Genomic DNA, 27348 nt, shown 5'->3' on the forward strand with positions numbered 1-27348 from the left:
TCGAGGCAAGGAAGGATCCCGCTCGCCCCGGGCCTTCAGCACCTTGACTTCAGACTCTGACCTTCAGAGCTGTGAGAGAATAAATTTTTGTTTCAAGCCACCTGGTTTGTGGTACTTTGTTACAGGAGTCCTAGGAAAGTAGTATGCTCACCTAGGTAAAAACCAAATAAATGATGTGGCCAGGATTCTGACCCCAGACCTCACCTCCTAAGTCTTCAGTATGTTGAAACATGATCTCCAAAGGGAGTTCTCCCATTTGTTACACATTGGCATCAGCTGGGGTTGTTTTTTTTTTTTTAAACTACCGATGCTTGTGCTCTGCCCACCTGAGACTCTGATTTCATGGACCTGGGCCTCACCTGGAGTTCAGGGTTTCCAAAGCTCCTCAGCTAAGTTTGAGAACCACTGTCCCAGCTGATTCCACCGCTTGGGGACCAATCAGAACAAATCCACTTCCTCTTTCCAAAGGTCAGTCCTCCTTAAACACAAAGACCACCTTCCCATTCCCTAAGAGCCCCTCCTTTTTCAGGCTACACATCCGTAGGGGGTCCCCTGTTCAAAGCAGGAGCCCAGGGGACTCCTGAATCTTGGTGTCAGTAAGTGCACCAGTGTGGGGGAAGCGGGGCAGTACAGGTTAGCTTTGAGCATGGTGGGAAGTTGGAACTGGCCATTGCCACTTTTACTGTCCACATCATTTTCCGCATAGTCCTGGTGGTCTTCCCCACGGTCACGGCTCAGCGGAGGAGAACCATCTCAAGGAGAACTGTCTTCTCAAGCCACATGCTGGATGGCACCCGCCAAGCAGTTTTAGCCTGTCAAACGGGCAGCCACGTCAGCTGATGATCATGGTCAGGAGGGAGTTGGAGGGGTCAGTAATCGGTCCTCAGGAGGTGGAGAGAGTGGATGCGCAGCCTTCTACCACTTTCACATTACTCAGAGTGGGTGAGAGATGGGTGGTCTTGCTCCTGTGTGTACCCTGGGTCCAGAAGCTGCACTGCCCCAAACATACCAGGGGTGAAGAGAAGCAGCATCAGCTGGTCTGGACCCTCACTACTCTGCCAGGCAGCAGTAGCCTGTGCACATAGAGATGCCCTGCTGCCTGCCACTCTCTCCCCCTCCCACCCTTCTTTCCACTCCTCAGCAAAATATTTTTTGAGTATCTCACACGTGCTAAGGACTGGGAATATGTTAGGGAACAAGCTGGATAAAATCCCTTTCCTCCTGGAAGTGTGCAGAGGACCAGATCAGTGAGGACGTCTACCACAGTTGACCCCACGTGGGACATCCTGGGCAGCAAGGGCAGGAAAAAGAAAGGGCAACAATCAAATGGTAAAATACTGCCACTATAAAAAACAGTATGAGTTATCTCAAAAATTAAAAAGAAGATTACCATGTGACCCAGAAATTCCACTTCTGGGTATTTATTCAAATAAATCTAAAACACTAAATCAAAAATATGTACACACCCCTTTGATCATTACAGCATTATTTACAATAGCCAAGGTATTGAAGCAATATAAATGTAAGTCAATAGATGAATAGATAAAGAAGATGTGATATACACACACGTGGTGGAATATTACTCAGGTATTAAAAAATAAAAAAGAAATCCTGCCATTTGGAACAACATGGATGGACCTAGAGGGTATTGTGCTAAGTGAAATAGACAGAGAAAGACAAATGCCATATTATTTCATTTATATGTGGAATCTAACAAACAAAATAAATGAACAAACAAAACAGAAACAAACTCGTAGATACAGAGAACAAAATTATGGTCACCAGATGGGAAGGGGTATGAGGAAAAAGGGTGAACAGGATTAAGAAGTACAAATTGCCAGTTACAAATTTAGTCACAGGGTGTGAAGCACAGCATAGGGAACATAGTCAGTAGCCTTGTAATTACTAAGTATATGCTGTCAGACAGGTACTAGAAGCATTGGGGTGATCACTTCATAAGGTATATAATTGTCTAATCACCATGTTGCACACTCGAATCTAATATAATACTGTATGTCAACTATAGCTGAAAAATAAATTTTAAAAAAGATCATTTACTGGTGTCCTTGACTGTCCTCACTGACCAGCTTGCATCACGAAGCAAATATGGGAAAGGCAGGGAAGGTACACGGACAGGCAGGTGCACAGAAAACGGTGCATGCCAGCCTCCCGAGGCACTCATGAAAGGAAAGGTACTAAATGAAAAATTAAAGTAAAAAATTTTGCATCTGATATCCACTGAGTTCATGTCATCCAGGGGGTGGGCTTCCAGAGCCCCCACTCACAACAAGGTGACGGCTGGAGGGAAGGAAACTGCTTGTACAATCTCAGGGGCTCCTTCTCTAGAGGGACCCCTAACCTATTATTTACTCTCACAGACCTCAGCCCCCAGACACGCTATTTGAGCTGCTGGGAGTGAAGATAGGATGACTAAACCTAATGTCACTTAGAATTGCACAAAGTTTGCAGGGCTCCCACAACAGAACATTTTCTTGACAAGGACTGGCACATAAATCTGTGTTAAATCCTCTGCCCAGGGGGCACAGAAGTAGACTTTTAAAACCACACCAAAGACAGGATACTTACTCACAAGGTCTCCAGAAATGATGAAAAATACCAGCACAGCCCTGCTGAGGGAACCTGTTGTAGGCACAGGAGCCACAGGAAAGGCACAGTGAGATGAAAACAGTACAGACCGTGGGAAGCCCTGAATGGAAGTCTGTCTGATGTGCAAGTCCTGTCCCTTCAAAGATGAGGGACTTGGAGTCACGTTTCATCCTCCTGCAAACTTGCCAGCGAGAAGCTCAGGCAGCGCGAGTAAACAGGCAACGCGGCCTGAACCCCAGGGCGTTTCCGTGACTGGTTGTCTGAGTCCGCACTCAACTCTCAGAACCCTCACCGAAAAGTGACACTCTCCATTCATTTCCATTGATTTCCCAATTTCAGTCAGGCTGTGTTTGTCTTTTTTATTTTTGGAGCTCTTTATGAATGTGGCTAGAAATGCTAAATTCAATTCCCATAATTATATACTCATTGTAACTTAACCAAAACCCAAATGAAAAGATAATGAGCTTGAAACACATCTGTCACCAAAATAAACCTGAAAAATGTGAATAATCTACTATGTTACCACTTTGACTTATAAATCGAGACTTACAAAACATTTTCTATCAGTAAAAAGAGAACTGAGATGAAAAAATCACGGCATTTTATCTTTCTCTTGTAAGAATTTTCAAGTACCTCTGGGAGAATTCAGGGTCTGGCAAAGCTGGGGGCGGGGGGGGGGGCCGTGTGTGTGTGTGTGTGTGTGTGTGTGTGTGTGTGTGTGTTGTGCGCGCGCGTATGCTGGGCAGTAAAGGGAGAGTTGGAAAGTCCTGACTGGCCTCCCAGGGCGACAGCATGGCAGTCATGCAGCCATACACAGGGAGCACTGGAAAAGGAAGGGAAGGAAAATGAAGAGAGTTGACTCAGTATGTTCTTTTTTTCCCTTGCGTTTCTATTTTTAACTAGAAACAACCACATTTTCCAAGTGACAGCCAGTTTCAATGCAAATTTCATTCTCACTCTTCCTTCCGATAATGTCCCATTTCTAGCTATTGTTTCCTCTCCCTCAAGTGTAAAAATCTTAGCGTCATTTCTAACTCATTTTGGCCTTTATGCCAAAACCCACATAGCTAGAAGTTTTAGAGTGCCCAGACCATGCTGGGCCATGAGGACACACACACGCTTATGATCACAGTCTCTGTTCTCAGCTAATTTACAGTCTCGGTCGGTGTTGCCCAACAGAACTTCCTTTGATGATGGCGACGCTCTCTACCTGTTCTGGCCAACACAGTAGCTACTAGCCACAAGAGGCTACCAAGTACTTGAGATTTGGCTAGTCAGACTGAAAACTTTTTAAAACTTAATTTCAGTTAACGAAAGTTACAATTTAAATAATTACATGTGACTAGTGGTTACCGCGTCGCACAACATGGGTCTAGATTAAGAGGAAGAGATGTTCTTTAAGGAGACAAGAGACAACAAGCATATAGGAAATGCCGTGGAATGGCAACAGGTGAGCACAGGCAGAGGTCAGAGAACGAACATGACTGTGGACAACTCGGGTGGAGGAGGATGGCTTCTCAGAGGAGGTGTGTCTAACCCAGTATCTTGTGAGAAGCTACAGCATAAAGAGCAGAAAGGAGAGGGGAAGGCATTTCTGACCCAAGAGTTGTTTCATCAGAACACTAAGAGGAATAAGCGCAGAGCCCGTTAGGGAAATCCGGCACTGACTGCAGGGCAGAAGGTACTTGCAGAAGGTCAAGGTTGCTATCCATGCCTGCAGGGTTATGCCACGTTGGCAGCAAGGGATTCCAGGATGGGAGCAGACTGGTGGTAGGGCAGAGGGGCATGGATAGATGCATGGGTGAGGACCCCCAAGTTGGTTTGGTATGTTGTGTTTTAAGGGTCAAGAGGCTTTCCTACTGAATGTAGTCCACAGTGGGCTGCCGAAGAGACCTGGTACCCAGGAGAAAGGGCAGGGTTGGGGCACGTAGGAGGGGTCACATGTCCCACCTGAACAGGACAGCTGACATCAGCTCCATTTAACTGTTACAGCTGATGTTCCTGGTTACCCATATATGGAAACTGGGCCCCAAATTTCTAGAATTTCTGACTTTCAGAGAGGCTAGAATTTGGGATAAAAAAAATAAAATCTGAATACTTGGACACAGAAACTAACGTGAAAACGTTAAAACACTCTGGGAAAAGCCAAAGAGCAAGAACATGGACTGATTGAGGTCCACATGTCACTTGTTTGTGACATCTGACCTAGAAGATGTGCGGGGTTTCACACGACCTAATGGATAAAAGCAGAGCTGGAAGGAAGAGAGAGGTCCAGAGGAAACCAGTGGTGTGTGCAGCAGATGGTATGAGGACAAAGAGGTTGAAGCCACTGGACACTGTCGGGGAAGGCCTCCTTGATCTTGGACAAAGCTCCTCCCTCCCACCTTGCCTTTCTTCATCTCTCCCTCTCCCTCACAGCCGAGGGGTAAGGCGAGCAGTCCACCATAACCAGGGGCTCGTGAATAAGTGGCCGCTGAGGAAACAGAAGCATCAGCTTAAATGAACTCAAATAATTCTAGATGATATAGCTTTTTACAGTGTGTGTTTTTGGTTCACATAATACCCCATTTCCCTTTATAGATTTTTCCCACGCAGCCATGTGTAAATATCTCATTTCCTCCTTTAGGATATAAAGCACCGCTGGCTGCAGCCCCATACCTTCCCTCCTGTGAGAGCCGCATTTGATTCTCATGAAGAAGACATGTGCCTTTTAGCTCACCTCTCGGTCCAGCAATGCAGGTGACACAACGGTGACAATGTCTCCTTTTTCAGGATCGATGTAGAACATGTTGGGAGATGGCCTGTCAGGCGTCTGTTGACGGATGTTATACCGCAGGAGGGCATTGTCTGTGGACGGGTCGTCCGCATCAAAGGCTGTCATCCGCATCACCGTGGTCCCTAAGTGGGCAGGACAGAAGGACAGGAGATGGTCACTTGGAGACGGTGACAGGCAGGTGGAGCCCGTGTTCCCCACCCAGGCAATGGCAATGAAGTGATATGCCAATTGCTTTCCAGATTGAAAATGGAAAGCATTTCCCCAGCTCTGTTATTGTTTAGCTTTTCTTCCCCCCTCCCTCCCGACTCCATCACGTTAAAAGACCTGAAATAAAGAAATCTTTGCTGTTCAGCAGATTGACAGCTTAATTTTTTCTTCTGCCGATAGGCTGTTCATTTTCAGGGGCTTTCATTCTGTTGAAGATGTGGCTCCACAACAACGGCCTTCATTTTAAAAGCTCTCATTGAATGCCCGCTCTGTGTGGGGCCCCGGCCCCAGCGTTGGGGAACAGTGGTACCAAATGGCACATTCTGTGCTCTCCGGCAGGTCGGAGCTTAGTAGGAGAGGTAGCATATAAAAATGTAAAAATAATAAAGCATATTCAGTGCATTGAGAGAGGGCATTAATGAGCACAGAGAACAACCTCATCTAATCTGGAGTCCAGAACAAGTCCCTGGTGCAGACACCTATGGGGTGAGCAGGTGGGAGCAAGGTGAAGAAGGGGGATCTCAGTGGGAAAGACATTCCAGTATGAAGGAATGTGAGCAAATGTTAATTGCGCACCATCTGTGTGGCAGCCACACTGTCTTAGGCGCTTTAGGTATAAAGACAATATAAAGATGGGGGCGACATGAGGACTGTTTGATATGTCAAGGCTGAGAAGTGGGTCTTGCTCACATACAACTGATATGAAGGGGAACGTTCAAAGACTTCTCAAAAATCATGGAGCAGCAACAAGTGAAAACAAAAGCATTCACCTTCTTGGCATCTACCCTTGGGAAACTCTCACACAGAGTTTTTTGTGAGGTGTTCATGGCAGCATTATCCATCCTGGTGAAGCACCGGGGCACGGCCTAACTGTCCAACAACAGGGATTGCCGAAGTGATGGAATCCACCACACTAAGGACAATTTTGCAGTAGTTTAAAAAATGTTGTAGATATAATATGTTCTAACAGGGAGGGCCCTCCAAGATAGAATATTGAGTGAAAAATGGCAGGTTGAAGAAGATTAACCATAGCAGGGTTTCACTTTAGTGAACCTGCCTGCACACAGAAAATCCCACGATACTTCATGCGTCTATCTTGCAGGTGCAGTTGATGTGCGTGAGTGCATAGGAGAAGGTCTGTTAAGGTGAATTTCATATGGGTTACGGTGGTTAAATCTGGGAAAGGAGAGAGGGGACTGGGATTAGCTGTGGTAATGAGGGAAGATTTCGACTCACTCTGTAATGTTTTGGTCATTTTTACAAGGAGAATATATTGCTTTTGTAATTACAATTTAATTTAAAAAGATCATAATCCTACTTCCAGAAACATGGTCTAGAGCAGAATCAGGCAAATTTTCCCGATGGTCTTGGCAATTGTGAGCCATCATATTTAATTCAGGGTAACCTGCCCAACCATAATTTTTCATGGCAGTTTCGTCTTCTATGTCTATCCAACCCCATCTTCTGATTCTGAATACTTCTGGACCCACAAAGTGTGACCTAACTGGTAGGAGACAAAAGCTGTAGACCTGCTGTTCCTAGCAGGAATATTCATCTATGGAAAATATTGAAGCTTAAAGGAGAGACTGCATCTAGCTCAGCTACCAACCCGGGGTTCCTTTCACTTTGACAGCAGTGCTTCTCAAACCATCAGAGCCAGTTCACTTTTTCCCACCATTGGAGCCAGATTATCAGCCACTAGGTCTGATTGACCGGGTAAACAAGGAGACCCTGACCACCCTCAGGTCGGATCAGTTTGTTAAGCGGTCTCAGTTAATTTCACCAACGTTCCCATTAAGACTGATGCATCAAGAGCTAGGAATGCGGCCCAACACAAAACTGTAAATTTACTTAAAACCTTTGTTGTGCTCATCAGTTTTCATTAGTGTTTGTGTATTTGATGTGTGGTCCAAGGCAACTCTTCTTCTTCCAGTGTGACCCCGAGATGCCAAAAGGTCGGGCATCCCTGGTAGCGCAAGAATAGAAAATTCTCGGCATGTGCAGCCCCTGGCCTTTGGAAGATATCAGCAGACCAGGCAGCTCTCTGTTTTCCATTAAGCCACACTGCGGAATCAGGGTCTCTTTCAACCCAGTGGTCCGGCAGCCACTCCCAGTCCATCTACTTAACGTGAGGAGTGACACTTACTTGCCTTCCTGGTCTAGGAAACAGGCCTACTGGAGAAATCTCCATCAGAAATCAGAGGCTCACAATCTCCATGGACATGTTAAGTGAGGCTTCGGTGGCCAAAGGCACAGAAGGAGGCCACAGACCCATCAAGTCCACGCCAGACAGTGTCTGGTGAAGTATGCATGACCCAGTGCCTTGTGCTTTGTTGGTGTCTAATGAACACTTGATTGATGGAATCCGTGTCCTATTTAATCTGCTTTTAATTGAAGTCAGAGACAAACAAGCAAAAGAGTATCAAAATGAAGTCATCATAGCTTTCAACTGTCATCATTTGCTTTACAATAATTAGAGGAAGAAAAAAAATCCTCCCTGGTTGATGAATTTTCCATTTTCACTGGGAAATTCATTGATAATGTCTTTTTTGGTTGTTATGTTTAGAGATTTGATAACAGGATACAATAAAAGCTTCTCCTGGAATATTCCCAAGGTTACCCAGAAATGTTTTTTATTTTAACGAATTGTCAGAGAGAAAGTGTACTTCGTCTTAAGCCCTGCCTTTGTCTTAACCCAAGCGTAAATATTGACTTGGAGTTACTTCCGAGGCCCACCTCTGTGGAGACTGAATGGCGCCTGTGTCGTGTAAAGAGGTTTGCAGCATTAAAGAAATGTCTAGGCTCAGGTTTTTACTAACTCAACCCTCCCTGAGCCTCAATTTCCCATTTATAACGTGAAGATATTAGTAACACTTTTGTCTTAGTTATTGTAAAGATTTAATGGGATAATATTTTAAAGAACTCAATACAGTGCCTGGTGCATTGGTGTTCTGAAAAGGGTGCTTTTACTATCAAATCTGTGTGGCAGGCAGTGGCCTCAGACAAAGGGGCGCACGATTGAATTGCCCTCAGAACCTGGAACAGCAGGGTGAGTCCCGGAGCCCATGATATCGCGCGGTGTCCCTGCCTCACCTGCTCCCTTCCACCTTGCCCATGGTCTCAGCTTCCACATTTGGCTTTCTACTATGGAAATCACAACTCTATACCCACACACACACACGTGCACACACATGCACGCGCACGCACATATGGTCATCTATACTGCTTCTCCTTATGGAACTCTAGTCTCTGGGCAGGACCAAGGCTCTGTCCTGAGTCCCAGTCCACTTTGTGGGTCAATGCCCTGTTCTTACCGGCCCTTCCCATGGGGGCTGGGTCAAGATTTTCACGCTGCCAGGTCCTACAATGGCTGGATAAACTTTCCAATCAAGCTTTTCCTAAATTGTATGCAAGGGCCTCTGTTTCCATGGGTTCAGCAAAGAAACAAATTTGATAAATATGCTTAACCCCAGTTAAGCACGTTTTCCCTCTTGGAGGACTTCTTGGTGCCCTTAAAAAGCAAACGCATGTTGAAAATCTCCAAGAGAGCAGGATCTGCAGCATTTCCCAAACTTCTCTGTTGATGAACCTCTTCATTTAAAGAACATCGTATGCGATGGGCCACATAGTCCTAAATTGGAGCTCTTGAAGGGTCCAGACTGTGTTTTGTTCATCATTGTAAGCTCAGTATCTGACACATAGTAGGTCCTCCATCGATGCTGTCTGACTAAAAATGCATTCTTTTAATTCACTGTGGCTGTCTTGCTCCACCCTGACCAGAAGCCACAGATAACTTGTCTAATGAAAAGGGTGGACAATGCTGTCTGGGCATCCTTCATAACCAGGCATGTTTCACTGCCTCCTCTGAGCTCTTTTTTTGCCCCCTGGAGGCCCTGGTTGGAACTGGATTCAGCAGTGATACACCATTTCCAAGCCCAGGGCATGTTAATCAGGTAAGCATCAGGACGGCTGTTCTGGTTGCCCGCAGGTAGCCTCTAGCCTGACCCTGGACTTTAAGGGCTCGTTCATTTCCATCAACCTCGCATTAGTGCTTATCTCGTGCCTATGCGTACTTCCCGATGGCAGAGACATGATAACTATATGACAGACATGGGTATGGGTCCTCTACACAGTACATTTCATTCTTCTCTCCATCACAATATTCTCCTGAGTGTCCAAATAAAGGATAGTCACCCTGTTGTTCCCAGAGCCAGATCCAGATAAATTAGCAGTGGCCCCTCCAAAGCAAAATAAAAGAACTACAAGTTGATAGTTCAAAGTCTCAGGTCGGGCCATCATTTTCCCTTGTTGCAGGACACTGCTGCCAACATGACAGGCTGATGAATGATTGTGATAGTTTTGTCTTGGTCAGGTAGCCCCTTGCTCTGATTAAAGGAAAGCGCTGCCTAGTGTCATGACCTGAAGGCTGGTGTTTGAAGTCTCGCTTCCCTGCGACTTCAAGCAGCGTGCAGCTCTGAAGGTGGGGGCTTTCAGTCTCCATGAAAGGTCAGCCATCTGCAAGTGGGAGGCTCGGTGCCGCCGGTGATGCAATTATTCTGTTCTTGAAATTCCTTTGACTTCATCCTAAAACATTTTCTTCACATGATGAAAAGTGGCAGGCTCTCTCTCTCTCTCTCTCTTTTTTAAAACCATACTCCCATAATCAAATAATATATTGAGACAAGGAGACAAGGTTTAGGTCTGTATCCGGCACCGGATTTCTGATAGCACAGTGGGGCAAACACATCTTTCCAGGGAGATGTGGACTACAAAAACCAATATGAGCAGAGATGGAAGATGTCACTGAGAGCGCTTTTTGGATATAACAAAATGGCTCATCGCCATAAAACCTCAAATTTGTGAGAGGAGGTGGTGTGTTTTAAAGCCACCAAAACAGTGAACTCTGTGATTGAATTACCTATGAGACGTGCCTCTAAGATAACTAAAAACAGGATGTCACTGAGAATACTGCATTCCATGACTTACTCTGTGTGTTTACTTATCCAATGGCAGATGAAAGCCCTTAGAATAGCAGCACCTCAACTTGTTCAGCCAGGTGAGAGGGACTTAGAAGCATTTTGTACCCAATCTTGTCCAGTTGGACCGATGCTAATTTGAAACTAAATTTCTCTTGAGGATCCTTCAGGCTGAAGGAGTTCTGGGTAACTTGATTCCAAATGCCTAACCTGAGAGTTCTAGATGTGGGATGGTAAGCCAGCCAGTTTGCCGAGGACTGAAGGGATTCCAGGATGAGATTGTCACCCTACAGGCCAAGTTTGTGTTGTTTTTTTTCCAGATATAGACACATCTCATGGCTATAACCACCAGAGAACAGACATGAGAACTGTTGTGAATGTAACTATAGTGCTCCAGGACACAGACCTTAGCCATTCATTCAGTTCATCACCCGTCACACCAACGTGGGTTGTTTTCTGACCAAGCAGGTGGACACAACTCAATTCTCTCCTAACAGCCCTTAACAGTGAAGAGAGAGATCAACGTGTGCAAATTCAAGGAAGAGCAGTGCTGGAGGCACTGTTAGGATGCGGACTGACTCATTTAAAACCCTGGCCTCACCATTTAGCAGCCGGGCATCCTTGGGCAAATTCCTTTACTTTACTAAACCACAACATTTTCATTTACAAAACAGCGTCTCCCTTAATGGGCTGTGGTGGGCATTGAATGAATTAATGCAGTGTTTTCAACCTTTACTTTTTCATCATCAACCCACCAAGAGTCTTTTAAGACTTTTATCTACTTGCCACTCCCCTCAATAGATACACTGTATATCTATTTATGCACTGTAGTGCTTTGGAGGGCCGCAAACATTGTGATATCTAATCTTCTTAATATTCCCCCCAAGCACCAATTTTCTCCCCTATGGGAGGGATATTGTTCCCATTTAGATAATATGAATTAGTGAATATAAAGTCCAATACCTAGGCAACTATTCAAGGTAAATATTCAAGAGATATACACTTTATAGTTATTTGTATTGACTACCACGATTTGCAACTCAGTTCTGGGGGGACCCATAGCTGTGTGCAATGATGATAAGCAAAATATATGTAGGACCCAACCACTTAGAGTTCAACACAGACTGGTTCTAGAACTCACACTTAGGACCTGTAAGAGCAGGAGTTAATTAAAGTCTCGTAAGGAAACAATTCCTTTCTTCCCTTAGACAAGCTGAGAAACTTTGGTTGAGTGCACCCATGTGTGAATCAGCTTCCTCTGATCTTATCAATGTTTCTGTGTACACAGGAATTAATAGGAAAACTGTCAAATGATTAGTTGACAAAAGATAACCAAACCAACCTGATAGGTATCCACAGGCAAGCCACATTCTGTGGTGTGTGCATTCCTGAGAAGTCGCCCATGGAATGAATCATGAATAATGTCTTATTTGCCCATTGACCTACATTAGCATTTCAGACCTGCTTCATCTTCATTTGAGGGAGCGTCCAATTGGAAGCCGCTACTCGTAATTCACTTTACGTTTTCCTGCTTATCTCCAAGACACCCTTCTGGCAGGTGGGGTGGCAAAAAGAGGCTGGCTCTCTACTCTGGGTGTGGAGGCTGCTAAAGAAGGCCCTGTCCCAATCCTCAGAGGGAAAAGAGAGCTGCTTCTACCCTGACTTTGAGGAGGAGGGAGGCGGGGTTAGACCCAAAGCAGAGCCTTGAAGATTTAGTTTTGTCATCATTGCTCCTTTTGGGGGCATTTCCCTGTACCCTCCAAATATCTGGGGATTGTTATTCACCTGCACAAAGATTCTCTCACATTTTTCATATGGTGGTCAGGCTGTGCATTAGACCCAGAAAGTTCTTGATAGTGTAACTTTTGTCGAAGATATCAATGACTTTTGGTCTCTCCTTTCATAGTAGCTCAGACCGAGTGGTGTGACTCTCTGGCCCCATTCCCAAAATGGGGTCCTGGGGGGTAGGCCAAGGGTGAGATGCTCACACGCCCATCCAGTGCCCACACAGGTAACTTCTGTGAGTAAAGGGCTTCCAGTGCAGTCAGGAGTGGTGGCGTGATGGCGAATGGAAGGATGCATGTCCTGCCTTGGGCCGGGGGGTAGTTACCTCCTTTAAGCTCAAGGAAATTGCTGCACTTCTGAAATGTAGGTCTGGAGGAGAAAGGCCTCTCTTATTTTTTAAGAAAAGATGGGAATTTGGATTTTTGTATAAACTGTAAAATTGATTATATGTCAGAGGCTAGTTCAAATTTTAAAAAATAAAAGATCACTGAGCGGAACTAAGAAAGCCAAAAAAACATGTTATGGTGGACTTCGGTCCAAGGCTCGCCAGTTTTCAAACTTTGATTTTGTCAGTAGAGCCAATTCTTTTTCCCAAAGACATGAACTAAAATCCTGTTGATGTGCACTCTGGTGATAGAGTACAACTTAAAAAAATGGCACATCCACTCTAAACAGTTCACCCTTCGTCCTTCTGCCTCACTTTTGCAACAGGGAAGTTCCCTTGCATGGTTCCAGGACCCAGCAAAATAGGAGGTGCTAGAGACACAATGATATAAATATGCATTAACTTATTTTATCCTAGAGTACCCAGGAGGTATGTTATATTGTTAAGCCCATTTTACAGATGAGAAAAGGCTGAGAAGATCACAGAGCTAGTTACCCAGTGAGCCAATATTTGAACCCCCCTTTGCTAAAGGGACTGTGTCCAGACTGTGACTTGCTATCTAGTACCCATTTTTCATTTCTTCCTTAGAAACATAACCCTGATTTTACTGTCCACATTGCTGACTAACTCAGACACTAGATGTACCAGCTTCTCTGGAAGCTACTGTGGCCATGGACTAAGGTCTAGGGGTGTCCAGCCTTTTGGCATCTCTAGGCCACACTGGAAGAAGAGTTGTCTTGGGCCCACGTTAAATACACAAATGCTAATGAAAACTGATGAGCAAAAACAAAAAGGTTTTAAGGGATGTACAATTCTGTGTCTGGCCACATTCATAGCCATACTGGGCCACATGTGGCCTGGGGGCCACAGGTTGGACACCTCTGAGAGAAGTATTGGGTGTGAGACTCCTGGGAAGTTTCCTTATAAAGGGATCTAACCAGGTGGCATGTGCTTTTGTAATATCCCCTCACTTCCTGCTACCTGGAATATAGCGTGATGACTACAGCTTCAGAGGCCACATTAGACCATGAGGTGGCCCTTCAAATGGAAACCACAGGATGGGACGGTAAAGCAGAAAACAAGGGTCTGAGTCCCTGAGCCTCTGATGACCATGGAGCTTTAAGGAAAACCTGATGACCCCCTCTAGTTCTGTTTACCTGAGCAAGAATTAAATTCAGAAAAGTAAAAGCCAATCTTTTGAGCTATTGTCATTTGGGTTTGCTGTTCTATGCAGTCACAACTAACCTTTGATAAAGGTAGAAAGCAAATATAAAAGAAAATGAATATCCTTTATTATATAGTTAGCATTACCCTACAAAGTAAATTTTGTTGCTTTAGCTTAGAGATAAATGATGCTAATTTAGACAAAGGTATAAATATCCAGTCAATTCCTCACTTATGTTCAAATATTTCAAATTAGTTGCTACTCACCCAAAATATCATGAATCCAGAGACAATCTTGCTATCAGCAAGGAGCCACCATTAGTAGCCACCAGCAAATCACACTTTCTCATGACTGCACACTTGTATTGACCCTTCCCACATTGACTGTGGCCTTGGCTGTGTGACTCTCTTTGGCAAAGGGACACACAGAGACATTAGATAAACAGCGGCTTGAAAATGCATGCGCACTGGAGTTTGTCCCCCTGGAACCCAGCCACCATCTAATGATACCTGGGCTGCCCTGCTGGAGGGGCGACCTCTCTGGGAACCTACACTCCCCGGCTGACACCCCCGATTACCCATCAGACATGCAAGTTGGGGCAGCCACGTGGGCGACCTCAGGCAAGACCCACCCAAGAACCACCCAGCTGAACTCATCCCAACTTGCAAAATCACAAGCAAATAAATAGCTGCTGTTTTAAGCCACTAAGTTTTGGTATGTTTCATCATACAGCAATAGAAAACTGGTAAAGGAGTACTAGTAAATTAATCTTCACAAACAAGCTAGAAACTAATGCACAAATAAAGAAGTTAATTTTTAATGTAATAAAAGGAACAGGTACAAGTGTAAAAAAGAGAATAAAATGCATCCTGTTTCCCAAATGTTGGGCTTTGGGCGCCACTAATGATGTCCTCACTAAATGACTCCTAAATGCAGGATGTTGACCATTGGGTATTTCAGTTGCCTAAGGGATTTTCTTTTCTTTCTTTTTCTTTTTCTTCTTTTCTTTTTTATTTTTGAAAAACACTGAATCAAACTGGAACAAAGTATGTACTCCTGATACAGATTTGAGTTGAGTAAGTACCTTCAAATAGGGAGACAACTCTGTTCTTAAAAACAAGAATGGCTTCAATTTTGCGACAGTCCTTTGCTCCCTTTAATCGCAGCCGTGAGCACCTGTAATGCAGCTACAATTACCACGGGCTTGATTTGAAATGCAATAGACTTTCCCTCTCAAATTTGTTTTACCTCCCTGGAGCTAGTTGGTTTTTTAAGTACAAATTGACAGGCAAATATGTAATAAGTTATGACAAGTTGAGCAATGGTTGTCTCCATCTGTTTTCAAAGGTGGTTTATTTTTATACTGATGAAGAGATGGTGGCGACAGAACCGCCTTATGATTATTTCAATCCTTCAGTTGCTCTTGCTCATCGTTTACTCTTCACAGTGCCTTTGCCCTATTTTTCTGCTGAGCTACTGTTTAATTAGGTTGCAGCAGGCCAGATTTGGGGAAAGATACTTGTTTTTGAGATACAAGTTAACATATGGCTAAAATTTGGGTCCCTCTTATCGTGAATGAACTTGACTACCCCATTTCCTCATTTCACCCAGAAATTTAAGGTAATATTTTTCTCAGACCTATTAAAAATTCCATTTAATCTTTTTCTCTATCATTTCTTTCTGTGCAGGTCTTTTAACAGGATATTCAATGCTAAATGAACTGATCTAAAGCACTTCAAAAAAGCAATTTTAAAAGAAATCTTTATCCTTAATACTCCAAAGTAATAAGAAATCCCCGTGTTGGATTAAAGGAGCTGAAATTCTCGAATATGAAATTATTTTTCCATAAAACTCTAGAAACAACAAAAGAAAATTCTGTGTGGGGGGGATGTGGGGGTTGGTTTGTTTAATAAATGTAAGAGATTTTTAAAAAGTAATTCTAGTTCTCCTTAGAGCAGTGATTTTTCAATTAGGGCGATTTCATCCTCCAGGGAACACTGAGCGATGTCTGGGCACATGTCTCGGTTGTCCCAGCCAGGGTGGGGTATGTGATGCCGGCTTCTAGTGGGTGGAGGCCAGGGATACGGCTGAACATCATACAATGCTCAGAAGAGTCTCACAACAGAGCAACTTTGCAGCCCTAAGTGCCCACAGGTGCCAAAGTTGACAAACCCCATTTTAGAGTCATTCATACCAATGTCCCTAAAAGTAATGGCACTCTTAAAACGCCACACCTGAACGACTGAACCCACAATTTGCCTCTCTTCTTGGAACTCTGTCTTCTAGATGTGAAGTTCACTGAGGGTAGAGATCCTGGGTCTTCTGTATTTATTCCCCACACAATGGCTCAAATGTTAGTACCACGGAACATGCAAATTCAACATAGTGTATAATGTTTAATAATATGCCACTACTAACATCATTTAATTTTTCTGATTAAATTTTGTATTTTCAAAGCATGAAGATTTTCAACGATAGTAAGATAATAATTTGTGGGAGTAAGATTTTTGTAAACATTTGTTGAATGCATGAGTGAATAAATGAATCAGGTGAGTGAATAAATGAATAAGGTGAATGAATGAATAAAGTGAATATTTAATTCCTATTACATATTAAGATGTTGATGATGGAAGAGGAAGCAGATGAATACTTAATGTCTGACTGGCACTAAAAATTAATCCCTAGGTAAATTCTGAACAATGGGCCTGTTGTCCTTATCATTTGTAGCTATTTTAAGAGCGAACGTAAAGCAGCTTTGCTATTTAAAAACATGGAGTAGTTTAGGCAAGGCTAGGCTGGGATAACAAACCAAACCTGAAATTCCAATGCTTAACGCATAGGATTAATTATTCCCTTGGATATAGTCTATCTTGGGGGCTCCCTTCCTAGAGCAGTTTCTCTCCCAGGTGTGACGTAGGGATCCAGACCCTTGCATCCTGTAGCCATGTCACTTGGGACCATGTAGTTTCCTGATTGTTGTGGGAAGAACACAGAGTTGCCAAGCCACCTGCCGACTCAGACACAGAAATGGCCTACGTCACTGTTTCCTGCAGTCTATTGTCTAGTGTCTGAGGCCAGCTCAAGAGCAGGGCCAGTTTCGTGGGCCTGTGACCTGTGCAGTTGCCCAGAGCGCTGTGCTCAGAAGGGCCTCACCCTTGGTTTAATGCTCTGCTGTCACTCTCTTGACATAGTTAATAATTATTGAACAAGGGCTCCCACACATCATGCAGCCAGTTCTGGTCAAAAGCCAGGAGCCAGACCTGCAAGAGGCCTGGGAGGTGCACAGGGACATGAAGACTTTCACAGGCGGTGGGCTTCTCGGTCAGTGACGCTGCCTCCAGCCCATCAAGCCACAGTGTAGAGGCCTCCATTTTCATCTGTAGGGCCCTGGCTGCTCCTCCTCATAGAACTGTTGGCTCCCCCAGTAGTTTTGCCGCTATTAGGTGAGAAGCGTTATGTAATAGCACAAAAAGTCAAATAGGCTCTGCTCTACCAGCGGATTCTGAAGCTCTTAATCTGGTGTGGGGTCTGGAGAGTGAAATCCTGGCTATAGGTAGGGGCCAAGCAAGTGAGGACTTTGACCTTCTACTTACTGGTTATGTGATCTGAGCAATATAGGCAAGCTCACACAGCCTCAGTTTCTTCACCTGTAAAATGGGCTGACATCTGCCACTGTATAAAGGTGGTTTGAACATGCATGTAAAATGTAAGAAGCCCAATGTAAAAGGGGGTGGCCTTTGCAGTAATTCCACAGAGAGGGAAATGAACATGTGGAACTCATATATGCCAGGAATAGTCCTTATTATAGCCCTGCCAGGACAGTTAGGTCATTTCCACTTTTAAAGAAGGAGAACCAGAGGCTCAGAGAAGTCAAATAACCTCTCCGAGATCACTGCTGTCACGTGGCTGAGCAGGTATTTAGGAGGGCACATGGAAGACCATATAGGTAAGTAATCATACTACTGACCTTTTTGAGGGTTCGCGCCATCACGCATTTGGTTTGAGGCACTGCAACCATTTAACCCTCAACAACCCTGTGAGGTAGGTGCAATAGCCCTACTTTGTGGGAAGGAAAGCTGAGGCTGATGCAGATGAAATCTACCAGGTTATCCAGCGGGTAAGTGGCGCAGCCAAGAGACCCATTCTTCCCACCCCTCTCCAGCACAGCTCACGCCGTGGCATCTTCAATTTCATTTTTTGGGTAGAAGAGTGAATTTTCAAGACTTCTCCTTTCCAACTGGCCACAGAGCACCCTTGTTCTGACCCGCGCGGGGGCATCTTGGAGCCATGCCGGGGAGCCCAAGGGACAGGCGGGGCCTGCATCTCTGAACTGCAGTGCAGGACGGATGATCAATGACCCCCAGAGCTGTACCTGTTAGGTAAATAACCTGCCTGAAGTCACAGGCATGATCAATGAGGGGCTGGAGGGGCAGGTGATTACTGCAGTAACAACATTCAAATGAGCCAGGATACTGAAATACAGCACGTCTGAGACTCGAGACTGCCTTCAATGGGAAGGAAGTGCCCGCAAATTGCTAGTAGAGCTGTAATGTTGCTGATTTTGCAAACATGTGTTCTTCAAGTTGATAAGTAAATACATATTGGGTAATATGGTGATGTTGCAAGCTGTTGTTTTATGGCTGGGAAGTAGTCTGCCTGTGATTGATGCTAGCAATGAAAGTATTTATAAAATAACACTGAATTAGGAGGAGTCGCTTTATGAGTCTGGGGAAATGGATCTTTGATGAAGAATAAAACTTGATGAAAGGGGTTTATCAGGGTCACAAAAATCTGAAATTAAGCACGCTGGGATTGAGATCTAAGAGGGAGCCCTCTCGATGCCACGCCTCCGAGCCTGGGAAGCTTGTCCCTGGTGATGTGCTGTGTGAAACTGGGGTCATTTCCACTCGCGTTCATTTCTCTCCACAGTGAATGTCACTTTTGAAAGCTGCCTTTCCTCTTCCAGGCCGTCAGGGTGAACTCAGGGGATAACTTAGACCAGTAAAACTAAACGATGTGCATTTGATTCACTCTTGTAACCCACTGAATGGAGCAGAGCCGGGCACATGGTAGATGCTCAGCAAATATTTCACTACAGAACGAATGCAGAAGAGATCCAATAGCGTCTGGCTCACTCTGTATGAATATTTTTTCATTTCATTATTTTTCTTGAAATTGTCTTCCCCGTGTGTTCATTTCAGCTTCCTGATGGTGCTCCCTTTCCAGACTGCAATGCTCTCTTCCTGGAGACTGTCTGGCAGGGGAGGGGCCAAAGGCACCTGCTCCCCAAGCCCAGGGCCAACAGGCACAGGCTGGCTCAGCTGGAGTTGCCCCTGGATAACACTGGCACTCATCTGATGGCGTTGTTGTGTAGATTAAATGAGTTAATATAGGTAATATTCTGCCTAGGACTCTGTGTTCTTTGAGACTATCGTTATCACACAATGGGAGAGGCATGTTTCAGAGGCTCTGCTTTTGATAAAGTGGAAGTCTTAGATGAGTGCAAGACTGCCTTTTCTTCGAGCAATCTTAGGTTGTATTAATAGTAGACTACCAAATACAAGGGAGGTGATCATCATTTCAACTCAATATTAAGCTTCTCCAATATTTCAGGGTCTATTCTATGCACTGGGTAACTCAGAGATAATGAACATATAGCCCCTTCTTGCAAACTGCTGGATTGATCTTGGTTTTTCCCTTAGCCTTGTCTGTCTGAAATTATTCCTGGTAGCCAAGATCAGTTGATAAACTTCTGCCACAGCCCTGTAAAGGCGTGGCTGGAAGAGCTGCCTTCCAATACCCAAAGGGCTGATGTCACAAGCAGGGAGTGGCAGCAGGAATTCTGTGCTGGTACTTGTTCAAAGTTATCAGCACAGCATCTCCAATTCTTCCTCTCAGTCTTTGACCTCTGCCTCTATCCTCACACCTCCTCTGACTTTGACCTCCCTGCCTCCCTCCCTTGGGGCAGAGGGCTCTGGAGGCAGGAAATATACAGATTGTTGAATGTTAAAGCGAGCACGTGCAAACATGTGTGTGTCTTTGGGGTGATTCTCTACAACTAAAGGCCCAGGAGAGCCACCCAGGGACATCTTGTACTGAAACCATTGTCTGTTACAAAGGAGAATCACCCAGAGATTGTTTGTGGACAGGAACAGAGATTTATGAAAGTGGTAGGAGGCATGTTAACATGACACTCCCTAACCATCTCTTGAGCCTGTGTTACCTTAGGGACTTGGAGAGACCACAGCTTCCTTCTCAGTGTACAATGCAACCTTTGTGATTTGCACGATCCAAGAATCTCATATGTTTCAAAGACAAACTGTGCTTTTACTGGCCAGTCCTGTCCCCACTCCAGGGAAGTAAGAGATTCTGCCTGTGTGTTGTAAGTATTTGTTTAGTTTGACTCCACTCTATTGGGGCCAACTTCATGGCAGGCCCTGTGCTGGGCCTCGATGAATAAGACAGTCTCAGACCCTCACCTTGCCACACTCCACTGGGAGAGACAAAGACACTTAAACACAAAATTGCACTGCAGTGTGATGCATGCGCTAGACAAAAAACACATTCAAGGTCATTCTGAAAGCATCACGTGGTGGGACACTATGGATTTCCACAGGCATTAAGGTACCTCACCAATAAATGTCTTTAGCAAATCCCAGCAGAGATTTAGGAGGGGACAGTTCTAAGTTGTTTTCCCTGCATTACAGACTGAAAGTTCTGCTCGGCCCCTGACTATTTGCTTATTACTTAGCATTTATGTCTTTAAAACATCTTCTTCCACAGAATAACCTGCCCATGCCTTGAGTGCAATGAGGCATTAAAGGCTGAAAAACAGCCCCACTGGCTACCTTCAAACTCTCCCCGCTGCTAGGAGAGCAGGCCCATTAAAGATTTTTAAGAGCTAGGGACTTTGAGGCTCTATTTGCAAATCAAGTTGAAAAAGCATTGAGTTAAAAGTCCTGAGCACCCATCTGCCTTCCACGCTCCTGAACATTCAGTTTTACCTGAATTCTATCATTAAACACTCACCTGTCCCAGACAAGACCCAGCAAAAGCAGAAAGTACTGCAGCCCTAAAGACTGCGTCTCAGTAGAGAAAAGAAACACCAAGATAAGATGCAGAATGCTCGTCTGTCCTAAGCAACTCATTTTATCACAAGGTGAGCATACAGAAGCCCACCCCCTGCAGGCAATGGAAGAAAGGAATCAGCTAGCAATTAAATGAGAGATTAAAGCTTACTCTGGGGGTAGGGGGTGATTTGTAGGCAGTTAAATGCCATAGGGGACAGACAAGGGGAGAGGGAGACAGTAGAGGAAGGAGACAGAGGCAGGGAGAGGCAGAAAGGCAGCAATCTGTGCATTCTTTAATTGAGTAAGCATCTACTGAGGATTTGCATATGTTGCCCACAGTGTGACCAGATTTCTGTCCCCTCAGGGCTTATATCCCAGTGATGCTCATGGCTCAGTGGTTGCATTAGTTTTCTAGGGCTGCTGTCACAAATTAGCACATACTGGGAAGCCTAAAACCTTAGAAATTTATTCTCTCACAGTCCTGGAGGCCAGGGACTGAAAGCAAGGTATTGGCATGTCAAGTTCCCTCTGAAAACTCCGAGGGAGAATCTGTTCTCGCCTGTTTCAGCTTCGGGCGGCCGTTGGCATTCCCTGACTCGCAACCCCAGCCCTGCTCTGTCTACACTTTGCCTCTTTATCTGACCATCTGTTGTCTCCTCCTGCCTCTCTCTTCTAAAGGCCTTTGCCATTACATCCCCACCCTACCCCCATCATCCAAGGTAATTGCAACTCAAAATCCTTAACTTAATCACCCACGCAAAGGTTCTTCTTCCCCAAAAAGTCACAGTTACAAATTCCAGGGATTAGGGCTTGGTATCTTTGGGTAGCCACAGCTCAGCCCAGCACACTGACTGCCCTTGATGTGCGGGGTGCTATGCTAGACCCTAGTGCCCGAACCTGACCTCATGGTGATTCTGTTCTCCTCCCCTCTGCCCGCAGGGGAGTAGTGCTGACTGACTCAAGATCAGAGGGCCAGTCCCTGGTGGAATCAGAGCTGGATCCCAGCTCTGACTTAGTCTGTGCTGAGCAAACATTCTACAGCCAAGAAAGAGGCAGATGGAGACAGGAGACATTCCTTGAATGTCAACTGATATGGGTTATATTTCTTCCCTGTACAAAGAAGTCAGTTTTATGGAGAAGAGTTATCACCCTGGACCCCCAAGCTGTCCCAAGGGAGGGAGGCAGGGAGGTCAGAGTCAGAGGAGGTGTGAGGATAGAGGCAGAGGTCAAAGACTGAGAGGAAGAATTGGAGATGCTGTGCTGATAACTTTCAGGTGGCAGAAATGGGACACCCCTGAGCACAAAATGCACATGTGGCTATTGCCCAAAGAGTGTTTTGAGATCAGTTTTCCAAGAATCAATTCAGTGAAGCGAGGGCCACTGGGCCTCTGCCCTCGGAGGTCGTGAATTTCATTCTTGGGGTCAGCTATTGATGGACATGTTTTCCAGGCTCAATTCCCAAAGACGCGTGAGGGGCAAGCTCCTCAATCTCAAGATTTCCAAGCCCGCAGAAACTGTGTCATCTTTTCGGAAATGTAGCAAAGTGGCTCAGGAAGACGAATGTGTGACATTCGCTCACACTTAAGCTCTATCATCGGCTCTGCCGGATTCAGAGGGAAAGAAATATCTCTGTCCCAGAGGACACATGCTTTATATTTTTATAAAAACATAGACAAGACAAGCTTTTTCCTCATTTCTTTCCAATCTTTTAAGAAAGAAAAATGTGCACAGTGTATTTTTTTTTCTCCCTCTTCGAACCACAAAAATGAGCAGTAAGAGGCTTTGGAGTTGAGTGCAGTAAGAATGTTTTCCTTGAATGTCAACTTATATGGGTTATATTTCCTCCCCATACTAAGAAGTCAGTTTTATGGAGAAGAGTTAGAACCCTAGACCCCCGCCCTTGCATTCTGTCCTGCTTGGATCATGGGTGGACTCACTGGTCATCCTGGCTCCCGTGGTATTAGAGGGAAATAGACAAACCAGAGCCTGTCAGGAGGAAAGGGGACGCTTGGCAGTCTAGATGGCCAGGCTATTTCTACATAAGAATGAGTTGTATTACTTGGTCCTGTCCTGTCTGAGAGTCTTAAGTCCTCTTTTTAAGACTTAAATGGAAGAAAGGATACAAAAAAAAAAAAAAAAAAAGGAACTAGCCTAACATGATCAGAAGGTGTCCTATCAGCATGTTACCTTCTAATACTCAAATGACCTCATGTTTAAACAGACTCAATAACTCCATGTGGCCCCCAGTTAGGACCAGTGGATAGACCCTGGGGAAGAACATGGCAGCCCCGGAGCTGTACGGGGATAGGAAGCCCTGCCTGGTGAGACGGTGAGCTCCCGCTGCTGAGCGCGTGTGGAGGCTGAAGGACACTTGCTGTGGGGTATCGGAAGAAAGTCCTGCCTTAGGAGGAAGGTGAACTATCAGATCGGCTTTGGGGGACCCCTCAACTTGCAGCATCGGTGATTCTCCCAGGGGTACACAAAAACAATGCCGGCGATACTCAAGTTCATGGTGCTGAAAGGTCATGGAAGTGGGAGAGGAGAGAGTTTGTTAGATGCTTCCTCAGCTGATAAACCTGTAAATTGTGCTGACTGCCAGAGTGAGGAATGGAAGGAGAGGAGTAAAAGTGGCAACTTTGCTTCTAATCTCATTCACTTATTCCACAGAAAGACACACAAGGTCACACGTAGACCATCAATTTAAGTTAGCTGACCGGGAGGTTTGCCTTGAGCGTTCTGAAGAATTCCCCCAATGCTGCAGCCATGCATGCATCAGGCAGCTTGCCTTTCCTTTACCTCTGAGTTGCTCTTGTCAATTAGATACAGCTCCCATTGATGTGAACCTTCATTTAAAGCCTTGTGCAAAATTCCATCTTAATACACCAGCAGAGAGGTTTGTCTGTTATCCAGTCTCTTGAAAGGGTTGATGTCACATCTATGCTCATGGGGCAGAAGGCTTCAAAAGAACTACTCCAACTCTAGATTTAGATTTAACTAGTGTTTATTGAAGCCTCCTGCCATAGGTATTTCCATATATCTTATCTCATTTATCCTCTTATACTTCTGTAAGTTGACCTAATTTTGTTGGCTTCTACCTCCTAATAGCTTTCTAATGCATTCCCTTCTCTCCCCTTAATGCTACCAGCTTTTTTCTCCCAGTTAGAGGAGAATCTTTACTTTTCTTCCCACAACTTATCACCATCTGAAATGTTACAGATTCATTTGTTTCATTTGTTGATTAATGATTCCCCTCCCTTCGCTAAATGTAACGGGGACATTGCTTCCTATCACCCATGTAAATGTTTGTGGAACAAATGAATGAACACCATCCCTGCTAGATTTGCTTTCTAAAATGAGCAGTTAATTGTGTCACTCCCAGCTCGATCTACCTCAATGGCTTTAGCTAGATAGAGTAAAAATTCTAGAACATAAAGAATCTTCCTGACCTGACTGGCGTTTATCTCACCTTCTCTCTCCCCTCTTGCTTGGGTCCCTGTCCTGCTATACTGAATGTGACAGTCATTATTGCTATCAGCAAATACTTCCAGTTTTACTTCTGGCTTGTAGAAGGAGTGCATTCACCTCCTTCCATTGGATTTAGGTGTCGACCAATGGTTTCTCAGGCCTCACGGGTGTGGCCCCACAACCGACTTTGGCTTATGAAGGTAAGCGAAGGACAGCGTGTCCCCTCTCCTACTGACAGTCCTTTAAGGGGCGGTGTGTAATATGCCATGTCCTCTCTCCCTCTGCACAGCCACTGCCAGTGTTCTAGAAAGTGGCTGCTGTACTCTGTCAGCCTGAATTCCAGAGAGAAGAGGACGTGGAGCAGACCCCCCAACCAGCCCCTGTTGGAGATTATCATGAGAAGAAATAAACCTTTTTCTTGTGTGTGAGCCGCTGTTTTGGGGGGGCTGTTTGCTTTGTTTGCTATAGCAATAGAAGCGAGCTCATCCTGCCTGATGCACTGAAGGTGAACTTCCTCATGCTTGCCCTGCTATGTCATACCTGGGCCTTGGCACATGCTGCCGATTCAGGCACGGAGTCTTATACTGTCCTGTCTACCTCATGCTGGTCCTGCTTCATCTCGATGATTTCTGCTCCTCTTTTAGCATACTTCGGGGAGTCTGTCCTCAACCTCCTTCTGAGGCAGAATTAAATAGTCCTGCTATTTCAGCCCGCTTCTCTCCCCGGTTATTCTTGCTCTAGTTCTCTGCACATTGGGTTGCAACTGTCTATTTACTGGTCACTTTTAGTTACTAGATTGCAGCTTGAGAAAAGGGCTTATCATCTCCACAGGCATTTTCTTGGTGGCTGGGAGGCTACTACGTACCTAGGATACAAGTATTATATCAACTTTTATTGGATGAATTGATGAGTCAATGAAAGAATGAGCAAAGAGTATTAGAAGTGTTCTTATCCACAATTTTTAGGGGTATTGGGAAAGGGATAATATACCAGGTGCTCCCTACTTCTGATTTAAATCTCTCTACCCACTGTAATAGGTATCCTCACTCTTGTTTAAACAGAAGAAACGGAGACTCAGAAAAAGATAGTAATGGCTTTGAGATCATACAGTCAACAAGGAGGCAGGGGAAGATTCGATCTCAGGTCTTCAGACTCCTAAACCCAAGGTTTTTTTGTTTCTTGTGTTTTCCTTTCTTTTTTTTTATTTTTTTGGTCTAGAGCTAGAAATTGGATTCCAGCAGCCCCTTCTCTAGGGGCAAAGTCAGCAGAGATAGGTCTTGCTGAACACACCAAGGTTTCACCCGCAGGGCGGTTATTCTGCTTGAAGGGACCACGGTCAGGTATGGGACATACTGAACTTGGTGATCTGCCCTGTGTGCTTCATGCTCCCCCCTCAGCCTCCATTAAACCAAATGCCTTTCTATTTTCCCCTGTGATTTCACTTTAATTGTTTTTACAGACTCATGGAAGCCATGACATGGAAGGGACATCAGAGCCATTGAGTCTACCTTTCAGGACAACTGCAGAAAGTGAATTATCCAGTCTCTGCTTAAACATATTCAGAGACTCAAAGTCACACCTTAAAAGACAGCCACCTGCTTCTTTGGGCGTCTGACGATTGGTGAGATGTGCACACTGAACTGTAACCAATCTTCTGGAAACTTCTAGTTCTGCTTGGGCTCTTCCACATCTCCCTCTGATGAACTGAAACTTTTGTGCAGATATATCTTTCATTACTAGTCACTATCCCCTGATTTTGTTCTCATCTGTCAACTTCCTACTCAAAACAGCTGCTGGGAGCACAATATGCAATCTGTGGCCTGGCCCGTGCTTCTGTTGGAGGAGGAGTCTGCTACCTACTGTGGAAGTTAGTCTTCGGGCAGAGGCATTTACACAGAAAATTCCTTTTGAGCTTGTGGGGAAGTAAGACCCCACCATTGTTTTCACATGAATTGTTGGGTAACATAGGGCATCTCACCCTGATTTAATGAGCTGGCTTTTAAGAGTCTCAAGGTGAGGACTTTGCATTCATCTCTGTGACATTAAATTGTCAGTTCATGGTTGCAGTGTGTCCCTGCCTGATAGGAAATCTGAGTCCATCATCTGACATATCAGCTATCCCTCATCTACTCTGGATGAGCCATCATTTTGATACATTATTGATATAAATGTCACATGAGATAAGATCAGTGTCTAAAAATGTCATTCGGGCCATATTTCTCTTTTCTTTTTAAAACTGTGAATGATTTCATATATACACAGGAATATATGTATATACATGTGAACACATACTATTTATACACATATGTACACACATATAACATATATATATATAAGAAAGAACACGATCACACTTCTACCCGCCTGCCCGCTTAGGAAATGTCACATACGATGCCATTGTAGCCCCTGCACGTTCCCTCTCAATCTCATCCCTATTCCTTCCCTCCAAGGGAAATGGTTATCAGGAATTTTTTTATCTCTTAGTGTATTGTTTTATTTCATAGTTTTACTTCTTACCTGTCTCTAAAAATATTAGGGTTTTTTTTTTTTGGCACTTTTGAATTCTCTATAAACGGAATCACACTGAATGTATTTTTCTGCACGTCGTGTTTTCCGCGGCAGAAGGAGCTTTCCCGAGAGCCCGCCGGCGCTTCGGAGCCGCTCGCCCGGCCGCTGCGCTGTCATTTCTTCAGCGATGCTCTGGGGAGTGAACATGGAGGTTGTTCCCTGTTTTTGCTACTGCCAGCCATGCTGCTAGGAACATACTTGTCCACGTGTCCAGGTGCACATATGAAATTTCCTTGCATTGGAAAAAATACAATAAATTGTCCTCACAGGAGAAAAAAGAGAAAGTTCCTTGCAGGTAAAAGCTTAGGAATAGATTACACACCTTCAACTTCAGTGGAAAATGA

The 27348-nt window shown here is 44.7% G+C and overlaps 1 protein-coding gene across 3 annotated transcripts in view; it reads right to left on the minus strand.

Moving 5' to 3' along the window:
* Positions 1-27348, minus strand: part of CDH13 (cadherin 13) — a 983248-nt gene that overhangs the window by 231145 nt on the left and 724755 nt on the right. For all 3 annotated transcript variants that reach the window (XM_054579129.1, XM_054579128.1, XM_054579130.1), the window contains one exon: positions 5327-5505. In XM_054579129.1, the coding sequence (XP_054435104.1) occupies positions 5327-5505 (179 nt within the window). The remainder of the gene's footprint in view (positions 1-5326; positions 5506-27348) is intronic.

Source organism: Pteronotus mesoamericanus, unplaced genomic scaffold (assembly GCF_021234165.1).
Source record: "Pteronotus mesoamericanus isolate MK-2021 breed Mesoamerican mustached bat unplaced genomic scaffold, CSHL_Meso_final contig_52, whole genome shotgun sequence".
Taxonomy (NCBI): domain Eukaryota; kingdom Metazoa; phylum Chordata; class Mammalia; order Chiroptera; family Mormoopidae; genus Pteronotus; species Pteronotus mesoamericanus.